General features: G+C 34.9%; 1 protein-coding gene across 3 annotated transcripts in view; it reads left to right on the forward strand.

Moving 5' to 3' along the window:
- DMD (dystrophin) overlaps positions 1-15,011 on the forward strand; it is a 1,044,614-nt gene that overhangs the window by 273,674 nt on the left and 755,929 nt on the right. For all 3 annotated transcript variants that reach the window (XM_054518613.1, XM_036378966.2, XM_036378958.2), the window contains exon 7: positions 5,880-5,998. In XM_054518613.1, coding sequence (XP_054374588.1) covers positions 5,880-5,998 — 119 coding nt within the window. The remainder of the gene's footprint in view (positions 1-5,879; positions 5,999-15,011) is intronic.

Genomic DNA, 15,011 nt, shown 5'->3' on the forward strand with positions numbered 1-15,011 from the left:
ATATACACTGAAGAAAAGTTGTCCAAGAGTGATTTACATGAATTCTCAGAGAAACCCGGTGTCTCACACATCCTATGTTTTATAAATGGTTTGTGATTTATTTACATAGAATGATAAACACTCTGATGACAAACACCTCTGAATTTAGCTCCTCTGTTTTCCCTGTTCAATTTTTCCGCTTTCTACCTCTTTTTTTGGTCAGAATTCCCTATTTCTCCAGTTTTCCACTTCTTTCTTGTTTATTTCCTTGTTCTCCATAAAGTTGTGTCCAGATGCTCTCTTCTTTTTTTCCCTTTTCATCCTCTGACTTTATTCCTCTGCAGTGGCAGAAATGGAAGCAGAGTTAATCACAAGGAAGGATAGCTATAGTTTGAAAATCAGGTATGATATTTAATTCATGCAGTGGACCTGGTGCCCAGTGTGTGCACTTTTCCCCAGTTTTAGCTCTATTCCTAGACTTCTACAAAAACCAAACCAAGAACAAACCAAAAAACCTCCAAAACCCCACAGAAAATGCCAAACATCAAAAATCTCTCTAACACTGAAAGAGTGATGCTACCCAAAGATTTTTCCAAAATATTTAGACTCTCTTAAAGTGAGGGTAGATTTTGTGGTAGCATGAAATCCATTTATTTTTCAAACCAATTCTTTTCCTTTATGGGTGGTGATATTTTTATTCCTCTTATATAATGTTTTCAGTGATGAACAGGTGGCTTTTTGTTTTGGTTTGTAGTTGTTTTGTTTTTTTTAAAGAGGTTCAGACAGTAATGTGAAATTTGCATCTGGATGAATTTTCTAAGTACATCCTTAAATGGATTGAGATAAAGTAAGAGACTTTCATGAAGCACTGACCACATAGTATGCTGGGGGAGCAGTGGGAAGCTTTATTTCTCATAGTCTTCTATCCCACCAATCCCTAGCATTCAGCTTGCTATTTTGATTGGATCCGATTTTTCTAATGCTCTCTCTCTGTCATTTTATTTAGGGGTTACTTCAGGTAGATTTTTCCATCTCTGTAATCACCATGTCTCCATGGACATTTAGGCTCTTTAGCAATTGCTTTCAATACTGAGTGCAAGAAGCAGTGGAACACAGGTCACCTGGCAAATCTCCAGGGGCGCATTAGTGAGCCCAGAGGGTGAATTTTCAGGATATAAGCTTGGCACATGATCTCTTGAATTGTATGTTTTGAACTGAAAAAAAAAAAACCAAAAACCAAGGCAACAGCTGTGGACTGGCATCATCACCCTAGGAATATACAGAAACTAAAATATTTTGCTGATGAAGAGAGGTCAGTCCTTCTACAGTTGAAATTCTCCCTTCTAAGGCTCCAGATCACAAAGACCTTTCCCCATTTACTTCTTAAAATCTTTTTCCTCCAGGTGGATATGAGAAAGAGCTTTATCTCTTCAATTTTTGGGGCTCTTTTTCTTTTCTTTTCTCCCCTGGTCCTGTAATCAGGATTTTGAAGTGGGAACAGGTGGCATTCATTATCTTCCTCCTTACTTCTTTAAAATGCTTGAACTTAGGCCAGGTGAATGCCTTACAAATGAGCACTTCATTGCAGCTGTTTCTACTTCAGGGGGCTAGAGTGAGAAGGGAAGGAAAATGACATCAGAAAGAGGCCCTGGACAGAAGCAAAAAAAAAAAATTCTTCACTAGTTTACAGGAAAAGAAAAAGAGAAAACAATAGGATGAAGAGGTATGAAAAGAATAATTTTTTTAGCAAATCACTAGGTTATGTATCAGTTACTCTCTCCTGACGTTTTTCAATTTTGAGAGATCTGAGAACATATATGAGACATTTTTGTATAAATAGGTAAAGTAACAAACACACAGCTTTTCTATTGAAATGGAGATGATAGATTTCATGGTCTAACTATGGCTATTTTCTGTCTACAGTAATCACAAACTGTGGCTTGTCTTATCCATGACTTTAATCTTTGCATAGAGGTCTGTCAGGATTTGTTTGTCCATAGCATATAGTATACTATACATAGTATAAATTTTCTCACCCTGGCTGAACTAGTTCTGTTGTAAGTTATGTAACTGGGGGTCACAGGGGATGTAGGGGGTCTCTTTTTTTACTTTACTTTTCTTGGAAATATGTTTTGAAAAAATTCAGATTTGTTTTCCTTTTTTTTTTTCCTTTTTTTGTTTTTATTGTTTGTATTTCTGCTCGTGACAAGAAAGAACTGTTGGTAAAAAAATTACTGTATGTTCAAGAGAAAGTTTGATTTTTACAATGCAAACTTCTCCATTGAAGCCTTCAATCTTTTCAATTTTGCTCTCCATGGTTGTGTCATAACTAATCTAAGACCAGTGCTGTTTGAGTTGATCAGGAATGGCTAGATAAAGTTCAGCATGTTCTACTTAATTCTAACTTCTTTGAAAATGTGTTGTATTGTTCAGGAACAAAAGTGAGAAATGCTAGTTATTTTTCCATGGGTTCCCTTCCCTCCCTATCAGGCAAGACCCAAGCTGCAGATATGAGAATAAATTCCAACTCCCTTGGTATTATTTGAACAATATGGAGAGGACAAATGAAGGCAGAGAATCAGTATTCCATTTCATATCTTTGCTTTACTATTTCATACTTCTCACTCCTGTATTTAAAACTCCTTAGGAAGCTAATAACAGTTGTAATTTGAAAATCAGTTTAAGTGTTGTTTCAGGGATTTTCAAAAGCTGTTTTCCACTTACCACAATTATTAATCTTCTAGGCTATATTATTTCCCACAATCACACATGGCAGTATTGCCACATAAATACACCCAGTGAAACATCCTGACACATAGCACTGAGAAGCTGCTGCTTCAAGCTGACATTATGACACTGTTATTCTAGTGATAGAGCTACTGAAATGTGTATAGCAACATAATCTTTCAACAAAGTGAAAATCTGGAAAGTTAAATTGCTGTTGGAGTAGAGAGAGCTTTTTGAATTTATTTTTATTTTAATTAAACTGGTGCTTATCAGAACTGAGTTGCAGTAGGTGGCCATATACTTACAAATTATCTTGGAATCTGTGCTGTCTGCTTTATGTACAATACTAAGAAAATGGATAAGAAATCTGACAGTAACTTACTAGATCTTACAAATTCTTTTTTGGCTATGTCTCAGAGGGTTCAAATTTTTGCCATCTGTAATGAGTGGAGAGAGATGCTGCATGTTCTCTATACAGGCAGCATGTAAATTCAACCCAGGTGTTGAGATGTGATGTTGTTTCAAACCCTTGTGAGTGCTGGAGCGTTTGGTTGTTAAAAGAAAAAAATCCAACAAAAACCACAAAAACAAACTAACAAAAATTCTGTGTGTCTTATATTAAGAGTCCTACCTCCAGAGATGAAGTCATGATAACAATTTTAGACTATCTTGGTAGGTTAACTTGAAAATACTCTCCTGGATTATAGAACTGAAAAGTTGGATGAAATTGACTATCTAAGGTATTATTAATGATCATAGAGGCTTTCTCACGAGGGATAAGACAATATTGTGACATTCCTCAAGGAGCAATTGTAAATATTCATGTTCTTGTCCAGTGGAGTCCTAACTGATTAAAAGTATGCTCCCATATATAAAATATTGTATCACCAAACAAAAATGATTATGTGAACATAATGTGCTGCTCTCAGCATTGCAGGTGTGCTTAGAACTTTTAGCCAAATTAAAACAGAAAAATAAAAAGGAAAAAAGAAAAATTTGAGGGGAAGGTAGTCCTTTGTACACATTTCGTTCCTCTCCTTGTCCTAAAGGCTTTTCTACCAAATAATCTTTTTACACTCTAGTCTGTGTAGTATATGTGTGACACATTCTTGTCAAGCTTTTTAAGACAGTCAAAATCAACAACTTTGTGGTTACTACAGTGTTCTCTTAGCTAAATTTGCTGTATGAGCATGTGCATCCTATGCCTAGTGTTAAATTTGGAGTAGGGATTTGAGTAATATTTGTGTGCTTGCAGAATAAGATGTAGGGGTGTGGTGGCTTTACCCCAGCCAGCAGCTGAGTGTCCAATAGCTACTCAATAACTTCACCCCCTGTTTCCCCAGGACAGGGAAGGGAATAGGAAAAAAAGAAAGCTAGAAAACTCTTGAGTCAAAATAGGGACTCTTTTAATGCATGGAAGTAAGAAGAATAGAAAAACAAGTGATGCAAAGGCAGTAACTGGTACCAGCCACTCTTCAAGCAGGAGACACCTTCCCAGACAAACACCCTCAACCTCATTCCCTTCTTTTACCCAGCTATTTATGGCTGAGCAAGTTATGTGGCATGGGATATCCCTTTTACTGGTTTGGGTCACCTGTCCCAAGTTTCTTGCCCATCTGTCCCCACTGGTTTGGGGAAGGTAGAGCAAAGGGAAAAAGAGGTCTTGATTTTGTGTGATCACACTTCAGTAATACCTGGTTTGCTCTGGACATTATTTATCTGTAAATTGAAAACACAGCATTTTGTAGACTGCTATGAACAGTGGTAACTCCATTCCCAGCTAAAGGAGAATGGTCAAAAATATTTTTTACTAGTTATGTACACATAGTGTGTGTTTTGCATTCCTGTGTTTTAGTACACAAACCAGTCTGTAGGATCACAGACTTAATTCATCTATGGGTAAACCCAGAGATTACTAAGTTTCTTCTCCCTTCTCCACCCTGTCCCCAGACAGATTTAATATTAAATTAAAATTGATTAGTATTTTGGAGTTATTCTGCGCGTGGGAGGGAGAAAACTGTAATATTTGAGCATCTGTGCAGAGAGGAGCAAAATAACTTGGAATAACTTAGTTGTTACTAAGAAAATCAGTCCCCTCAGAAAAAATTAGACAGCAAAGGTGCATAACTAGAGAATAACTACTAGGTAAAGGGAGTATTTTTCTTTACTCTATTGACATTACTATATGATGTAGTGAGCATTTTTCCATTTATTATGACTCAGGACACTATTTAAAATTAACTACTAAAATTAATAAAATGTGAATAAATCTGTCATTAATTGCAAAATTTAAATGGTGTAAATAATGTCCTTGATTTATCACTATTGAAATGATACATTTAAATGTCCCCTGATTTAGAGCACTGTATTGAAGTCACAAATAGCATGGTTGTTTTTCTTCATATTACATGAACAGTAATCACAGGGTATTTGATTAAACTTTATTTCTCCAGAGTGCCTGATAACAAATTCTGATTTCCTAATGGATAACTCTTAGATGAAAAGCCAAAGATTTTGCTGTACTAACATTATTTATGTTGCAAATAGTGCAGCTGCTAATACAAGGTCCCAGACTGCATCTGAGCTATAATTCAGTTTTGGTCATTCTGTTTTTTCCTGTAAAAGCATATAAATTGTGACTTGGCAGTGTAAGGGTAAGAGTTGAACTCTATGTTCTTACAGGTGTTTCCCAACCCAAATGTTTCTATGACTCTATGGATTTTTTAACCTGTTGACTGATTTTAGTCTGTTGTAACAGTGAGCTGGTAATCTCAGAAGCAATTGCACTCTTAGAAATACTAACTGAAGTGAAAGACTGGTAGCTGGGGAGAGGAGGAAGGCCCCCAGATGGCCTCAGCAGTTCTGTCCCTCTTGTCCTGCCACGTGCCAGTCTCAGTTTCATGGCCACTGCACCTGATCTTTCCCACTCAAGCGTTATTTGGGACTGGAATGAAGGAGCCAGTGTAATAAATATGGACAATGTGATTGTGGTGGACATGGATGAGAACAGAATGCAAACCCATTAGAAACTGAGCTTCATTAGTCCCAGGGCAAATTAGCACAATCTTTCATTACGAGAATAAAAAAGTTGATGCTGATGCTTAGCTTTAGAAATACATCAGTAAAGGTAAGACTAAAAAATAAGAAACTTATTCTTCTTATTTTTACTTTAGACCAGACCTGTTTGATTGGAATGCTGTTGCTTCTCAGCAGTCACCTGTACAACGATTAGACCATGCATTCTCCATAGCCAAGCAGCACCTGGGAATAGAGAAACTCCTTGATCCTGAAGGTTAGTGGAAATGACATTGTTTGGTGTTTGGTTTTTTTTTTCTTCAAGTGGAAAAACAGTTTTACCATGCATTTGATGATATAGTAACTTGAATGTTTCTTGGCACAAGAATTTAAACATTTTGTGGGATAAATTATAAATTGAAGCAAAATCCTTTACTTTTAGTGCTACCTTTCTGCTCTATTGAAATAGCATAAAGCTGCCTATATATACATGCTCTAAAGCAATTTTCTTTAGCTTTGGGACCAGGGTTTTATTGCACATGCACTGAACTGGATCTCAGAAAGCTGTTGATTTCTGTTTTGAAGATTTGGAGCATCTGCAGGTTTTATATCTTCTAGAAAGATCTTGAGTTCAAATTACCTTTTAATGTATATCCAAAAAATGTATTCAAATTCTAGATACTCATATTTTTTAAGATGACTTATATTTCTCTATATATTGCAATTTTTTCAAGAGGATGTCTCATATAACTATTATTTAATCTTAGCTGTAATAGGATTAACTATTTTACCTTGACTATCTTTTATACATCCTTAAGCAGTCATGTTTGAAGGGTTCCTTGTTTCTCACACGTTCACTTGAATTTCGTACACTTCTATAAATTCTCTGACATAGTTTCTGCTTTGCTGACAGACTAGTAATTTTCCCTTAGAGGATATTCTTAAAACATTCTTTACTCCAAGGCCATACATATATATATATGTGTGCGTGTGTGTGTATATAAAGCTCACCTGTGTCCACTTAGTTAGGTGATTGTTGCTTTTTTCCCATACAATGATACTTTTACTGTATTTTCATGAAATTTCCTATTAAGCCACTTATAACTGAACTTTTCTATATATTTGTGCTGTTCTCAGTGACTCGCTCACAGTGAGTTTTTCATGGGAAGAGATAGTATTTACCAAAATGCAAAAATTAATTTAAAGATAGAATTGAGTGTCTCAATGTTTAAATATTGTTGGACATGTCTCAGTTGTTGACTAATAACCTTGTAACCCATGCATTTCCCTCAGAAAAATGTTGAATATATATGTAGTTGAATGACACAGAATTTCTTGCCTAGTACACACTTTAATTTCTAGAACTCAGTTTTGGCAAACCACTGGAGGAAGAAGAGGTTTTCTACTTGCTAAAGCATGGGATTGAGCTTGTAAACTCTGAATGAGATTGGAATTGAAAACTGAGTTGTGCAACTGAATCGATGCAGTCACAGTGTTTTCTATAATTGGTTAAACTTTCTTCTTAAAATAGATTAGTGAATAAGTTATTTTCTCTACGCAAGAGTCACTTCTGATTAGACGTTTTATTCTGGTTTTGGCAAAGATACTTGCAGTTGTTTAGCCAACAAATGAAAAACTCTTAAACATTGGTGGTTTTCCAAATGTCTGCTGTAATTATTTGCTATTCAGTGTTGTAATTTACAGTGCTAGCCACCTATTTCTTTTTTCCCCTCTGCAAACATTTCCAAAGGAAAATTACAATTTGCACCTATTTGAAAGCATGAATATGAGGAACTATAACTGTTTCGTTTGTGATAGTAAATTTATTTCTAGATTGAAGCCCAGAATTTCTGGTATGTGTGCAAGGGAAAAATCTTGTTTGAAGGTTTTAGAAAATTCTTTCTGTAATTTTACATTGTGTATTTATCAAGTCTCCTAATTAGGTGCTCGGGTATCTCCTAACACCGTGTTGTGTAACAACACTCTTCTCTGGCTGCAAAGTGCTAATGTATTACAGTAAAAGGGAGTATGCAGTGGTGAAACATTGTTTTCATGTAATTTAATACCTGTCAAAACAGCACATGTGTAATTTGTGAACCCTTTAAAATCTAGTTTTGTTCATTAAGTACCTGCTGTCTCAATTTTGAAAATATTAAGTAGAAAGGAAGCTGTGACCATGGTCATGGGGGCTCTTGGATGAGGGAAGAGACGAGAATGTTGACTCCATGATCAGAAGGCTTGATTTATTATTTTATGATATATATATATTAAATTATAACTATACTAAAAAGAAGGACAGGGTTTCCTCAGAAGCTAGCTAAGCTAAGAATAGAAAAGAAAAGAATGATAACAAAGGCAGCTCTCTCAGACTCTGTCTGAGATAGCTCGGTCCTTGATTGGCCATTAATTATAAACATCCAAGATGGGCCAATCACAGGTGGACCTGTTGCATTCCACAGCAGCAGATAACCATTGTTTACATTCTGTCTCTGAGGCCTCTCAGCTTCTCAGAAGGAAAAATCCTAAAGAAAGGATTTTTAGTGAAAAGATGTCTGTGACAGGAAGCCACTACTCAGTAAAAGCCTACTTTTCTTCAACCAATGTAGTAGTCAGAAAAGGTTTGGGGTTATTTTTGTTCTGAAATTACTGATGATGGATATATGTTGAAACAGATGTCTGGGGAGCCTATCTTAGCAATTAGATTTTGGAAAGTAAATATTTGCACTCAGCCAAACAGGTTTTCTAGGTTATATATGAAGTTTGCTTGTTTCCAAGGTTGCTGATATTTAAAGTCTGTCCCATGAGAAACAGTCAGTTTATTACTAAGGTTGATATTTTAAGTCTATCCCATGAGCAGCTTTTAAAACAATTTTTTAGAATTTGATCTCCATTTCAGCAATCAAAGTGATGGAGATAATTTACATCTAGGTCTTTCTTGTAAAAGCTATGTTGTGTAAGGTAAAGCTTTTGTATCTGGATTGTTTTTTGGATTCATACAGAGATAATCATTCCTGCTATTGCCCTTGTACTGGCTACTAGGAATGCCTTTTTTTTTTTTTTTTAATCAGAGTTTAGGAAGTGCTGCAAGGAGCAGGTAATTGGGTTCAGTAATCTCTCTCTTTGAGTCCCTTCCAACTCAAAATATTTGTGGTCTTTTTGATTGAATCCTGTCAATGAGTGAAATGTAAGTTTAAATGTTTATCGGGTGTTTGTTACTGTTGTATTTTCATACTGTAGAGTATGAAAGATGACAAGAAGAAAATGCAAGATCAGGTAGAGAAAATTGGTAGATATTAGAAGGTTTTATTTAGAAGAAAGTTGTTAAAGACCTATATATTAGGGGGAAAGAGTCAAAAGAAAGAAATGTGTTTGCAAATCAAATTTTTTAGGCCAAAGTATCCCAATGTAATTCTTAATAACCTCCTGTTGTAAGGCGTTTATGATTATGCAGGTAAGATATTTTAAGTCTTGATAATGCTCTCTCTGATTCAAATAATAAAAATTTTATTTTGCTAGCTCCAAACTAGTATTTTTTGCCAAATATTATTTTCCCAAACCAGATTGTTTGTATATTGATTTCTGGTCAGATCTGAATGGAAAAGCTAGTATATGGCAAACTTATACCACAGTTGTATTTTTTAATCCTATTTTATTTTTTTCTTTAATTAAAAAAAAACCACTATTTTTGATAAAACTAAGGAAAATTTCTGACTGATTTTTCACTCCTTTCTGATAACTGTGTTTTTCTGGATGTAAATTTGACTTGCCTACCTTAGAAAATATTTTAGTTGAATGTTTTCAGCGTAAGCAGTCCAGGTTGTTTTTCTTTGTTCTTGAATTTAGAGTATTTCAGGTATAAATAACATAATCACTGAATACTCTTCTAACTTATTAACTCCCTATGTTTCCCACTCATTATTTTTAGCTATTGTTATGTCTCAGTATCAATTGATGGTGAAGGTATTTCCCATCTTTGCTGGTATGAACAGACTTAAGGCAATTTCAGCAAAAGACTTAAAGCATCTTAAGCAAATTAACCAAATGATAAAGATATCTGCAGCTTCAATTTGGTTGTGCTAAAGCTGAAATTGATCAAGACATTAAGATTTGTCTACATCTTTTAAGAATGTCTAAAAACCTGGACTTACATTTTTAAGTAGTTAAATGGTTCTTTGTAAACTTTTTATCTGTACTGAATTTATGGAGGAACATGATTCTGGTCTTCACAAACAAGCTATAGAAAATATACTAAAGGCTATTATGTTCCTTGTAGCACATTCACTTTTTCTGGAGCATTCTTCAGAAATTTTAACCAGAAAGGAATAGGACTTGTAGCAAACAGCATCATATGTTACATGTTACTGGCTGTATAATGGCATTTATGTTTTACCTTGGCATAAAATACTTATGCCACAGTGGAGCAGAAGGATGTTTTGAGGAAAAGTAGGGAGTGATCTCTCAGAAACTGGATCTGGGAACAGATCTGAGCTGTCTTCCTCCCCCTTACAACAACTGAGTGCAAGTGTGATAGCAGCAGAAGTGTTTTGTGTGCTTCCTTCTAGAAATGAACATCTGACTCTTGGTTTAATGAACTTTTCCCTGCCGTCACTTTCCTGGGCCTTGTGCTTGTTTGTGCTAGCCCGATAATAAATAGGCTATGAAGTTATATAATTTCTGCTGTCCTTTTTGGGTAATTATCCAGTTTCTTATACTTTGTGTAGCCTGATTAAAAAAAACTCATTTAATCCATCCCAGTCATATTTTCCATATTTTTTCCTTATTTTGCACTGATGACATGAGTTTTTTGCACAATTATTAAGTGATAATGAGACTCAGACAGTTTGTCATTTGATAAATTTTTTGTTTGATCTTGACTTCCCGTACTTCTGTATCCCAACAGTATTGGATTCTACCATACTGGAGCACAAAGAAGAGGGGAAAAAACCTCTCAGCACTGTAGTCCCTGATGTTGTCAACTGTGTCTTTACTCAGTAGTTGTACACAGTTGTAATACTGGTTTTCAGTTAGTTTTAATACCCTTGCTGATATGTCTTATTTCAAGGGATTATGAGAAGTTTGGGGTTTTTTTCTATTGTGCCCTAAAATTTAGCAATGTTTTACCCGGTACAGTGTGAAGGTGGGGGGGATATTTTTGGATTCTTTTAGATGCAGGAGACATACAAGACACAAGAGCTACATTTAATATCATGTTTTTGAGAATAGTTAAAAAAAAAGCTCTCTCAAGCCTAGAAATCATTATTTCAGTTGCACAAAAATCATACAATGGTTAGAAAATAAAATTTAAAAGCATTGTTTTCTTAAGACTCTTTTTGGTTGTCAAAGCCAGGAATGGTTTTGGTTAAACAAGAGGAAAGTCTACAGGATTCACAATTAAAAGTGCAGCATTAACATCACAACCCTTTAACTATTGCTTTGCTGTTTGTCAGCAATTTCAGCCCTGGTTCTGGACACACCATCAAGTCACTTCAGGAGCTTTGTCTTTAGTTTGTAGCACAGATATGAGCTACAGGATGAGAGCAGGTCTGTGGAAATACCTTCAAAACTAACAGTGGAAAGGCTGAACTCTTATATGAATGAGCTCTTAATACATACATTTTCCAAATGCTTGCTAGTTTGATCTATATTATTGTTTTAATATTTTGCTCTGCACTTTGTTTTGACAAATATTTACCCTCAAGATTACACTGCATTTCTTCTTTACCCACTGTTAAGGTGAAAGTTCTGCTTTTTCTTTAAGCACATAAAAATAGTCAACAAAAATAATAAATTCACTAGACACCATCTAACCCCAGTTTATCTTCCATATTTGTAAATAGAATTATTACTGTTTCTTTGACCTGTGAGCAATTGAGTTAACAAGAGATGACTCAATAATCAGTAACTTTTACAGATTTCCATGGAAATAAATGGCTTGAAGGATTCTGCATTAAGAGACTCAAGGACAAAATAGGCTCTGCCTCTTATTGGTGGGAAAATCTAAAATAGATGTGATTTGGAGCAGGGCACATATGCTACAAAAGAAATTGTAAGACATTCTACTATGAAGGGTGTGCAGTTTATAATATAGTTTGAAGTACTAATCTTGCAATTATGAAGAGCTCTGTAGTAACCTTGCATTGCAGCTGCTATTGTATTAGTTCAGCAATGTTAGCTAAGTATATAAATGCATAGAAATGAGAGCTGTGTTAAAATATCTGCAGAATCTAGCAGTGGTGGCATAAAAAATGTTTTACTAATAAAAGTAGGGGTAGTATAATGAACAGAGAATAGGTATCCTTGTATTTCCAGGTGGTTTTCATAATCATCTTGGATTTTTAGTGATGGTGTAATTCAGACATACTACTGCATGTTTCTGTAAAACACTGTCTGAACTTGTAAAAATGTTATTTAAGTTGATAAGCCTCACTGACCACAGCTGTTGTTCTTCATGTGATGCTGAGAGAATTTTGGATGAGGTACTGGAATGTCTTCTGTCATTTCTTAGCTAGAACTCCTGTCCAGCTTCTTCCAAGGTGAGAAGAAGCAGAGTGGGTGCTGCAGATATGTAATAAACACAGAGGTGTTTGGTCTGTGACCCTATTTTTTTGACAATTTTTACTTCTCAAAAGCTTTGGATGTAACACGCTACCACCTTGCACCCCCAAGCATAGAGACACATCAAAAAAAAGCAATATTCTAAATACTTCTTCACATCTAAATACTGCTTCTGTAAGTAGTGCCCTGGTCTTGCTTGAGCAGATCATTTCTCCCTTGCTTCATGAACTTTCAGCTTTCTACCTTTTTTTATTTTTGGGTGAAGTTTTGGGGTTTTTTTTGGTTTTTTTTTTTTTTTTTGGTGGTTTTTTTTTGTTTTTTTTTTTTTTATTGTGGAGGTTTGTTTGGTTTGTTGTCATAAAGAACACAGTGAAATAAAATAATTTTCCTGTGCTAATATTCTATAATTACAGTGCCTCATGCCTCAGGCCACTGGCAAATTGTAGTTGTTGGTCTACGCTGACAATCACATAGATTTCTTTGCCACTAGATCAGAATGTGTGTAGTTTTCTGTCTGTCACTAATAATACTGTGGTTTGGCTTTTTTTTTTTTTTCCCTAGATAAATCTCTTCTGTAAGAATGTTTAAAATGTTAAGGTTCAAATACAATCAAGGTTCAATTGAGTGTTTTTCTTTGCCAAATTTCTCATGTGTGTTTTATGCTGGGACTTGATATGTCCACAGTCTGTGCTTTAGGCTAGAATTAAGCATGCTTTTTTTAACTCTCTAATTTGATGAATGAAGCCCTTTGGAACTGTGCACGTAATAGCTCAAAATAATCACTGATGGAAGACAACTGAGAAGACATCAGTTATAACAGCGTTATTTTGTCTGATGCATCAACACAGAGAATGAAATGAGTTTTGCCTGTCTTAAAATCACAAAGGAAGAAGAAAGATTACTTAGGTAAATGTTCAGCATATAGTCTGATGAGTTTCTGCTGGTGCACAGTAATGCATGTATCTTTATTGGATATTTTGTCTCATGATAATTTAAAAAGTATGTAAAAACATTGTATTTTCCTAGGAAACAAAATTTCTGTATTAAATTTAAAATAAACTTCAGTTGAAGTGACATTTATCTGTTAGAAGAAGTTGTAGTCTAGTTATTGTAAGTAGGGGTTTCTTCAAACTAAGAATAGGCCCAGATCAAATTAGTATGCTTTGATCTTAAAATACCAGATACTACAAAAATGTTCCATAAATCAATACCTTCAGCACTGTAATGCATGTACAAATATATCTATAATTTAAAAAAAGAGGTTTTTTGAAAATAGAGATGGTTCCTGTAAAGAGTTGGGGGTATGGGAGATTGACACTTGGAGATTAATTTTCTAAAAAGAAAATCTAGAGGAGAACTTTGGTTAAAATTAATAAGCTATCTCCCACATTTTATATTTTAATATTCTTCAATTTATTTTTTGTTGTTTTTAAGGTGAAGAATGTGCTGAATTTGGAAATCCCATAGCCCATATGGGATATGAAGATACTCTTATTTTTCTGTTAGTGATTTGAAGATCTGCTAAAGGGATTAATATTTTAGGGAAGAACTCCTGCAAGTATCTAAGACTTCTGTAGTTTTATTTGGGTCACAAATTGAAGGATGGTTAAGATATTTGCCTGCTAGAATTGAACCATGTTAATTGGGGCCATTTGATTAAAATCTTGGATTTGAAATAGAATAGGCAATAGTAAGCATTAATGATTTATACCTGCTTTGCTACTTCCACTGACCCCCTCTAATATGGAATGTTAGTCATTGTGCCCTAAGTGGAAACCCTGGACTTTCTCCTTCTGGCTCTTGTTATCTGAAGGTCATTTGAAACATGTTTATCCACCAGGTGGTGGAATAAACAACTTTGAGTTGAAGAAATGAAAGGAAGAAATGCCTATGACAATTAGGGATTTTGAATTAATGTAATTGAAATTTAGTTTCTAGATCAGAATTTGATCTCTGAACTGGCTTCTTAGGATCTATAGTCACAGAAGATCCCAATTTTTGGGTTTCTAAGGTTAATTTTTTTGGCTCTGACTCTGAGCAAGTCTAAACTAGTTTGTGTGCATCCATCCAACTTAGTGAGATAAATTCTAACCTTTAGCATGAATGTTCTTGAGATAAAATTTTTTACAAAGACTCTAAGAGAGATAATTTTCTCTGTAATGATTTTCATCTTCAGTTGATATTCTTCCATAACAAGGCAACATATCTAAAGCCTAAATTAATTTCCTTATCTCGCTGTGTCTGTGTTAATCCTGCAGACAAGACATTCTGGGCACTGTAATGGCTTTCCTGTACAGAAGTCTGATTAGAAAAAAAATTGAGAGAAGAATTTACTCTTTTCTGTGTAGTGAGTATTATTTTCTACTGGTTTCAAAGAGAACACAAAGTAATGCTTGAAATGATTGACTCTGGAAATAGAAAAAAAGAATCACCTACCCTCAGGCAGTTCTTGCATTCTTAATCAGTTAAAATGAAAGCGTATGGATAGCAGGACTACAGAAACTTGAAACAGATACTTGCTTACTTTTTCTCTGTTCTTTTTGAAATATGTTTAGCTTTGACATTCACTGTTTAAAGAGAAAGAAACTCCATTATCATATCTTCATAGAGGATGGTGGCATTATTCAGTTTTCAGTTTTTCTGGGAATTACCTGCCTTGCAAATAAGAAAAAAAACTATTTCGAGATTACTGTAGAACTCTAGTCTATTGTTGTAGGTGATTTTCAGTGGCTTCA

The sequence above is a fragment of the Molothrus ater genome, chromosome 2, assembly GCF_012460135.2.
Source record: "Molothrus ater isolate BHLD 08-10-18 breed brown headed cowbird chromosome 2, BPBGC_Mater_1.1, whole genome shotgun sequence".
Lineage (NCBI taxonomy): Eukaryota > Metazoa > Chordata > Aves > Passeriformes > Icteridae > Molothrus > Molothrus ater.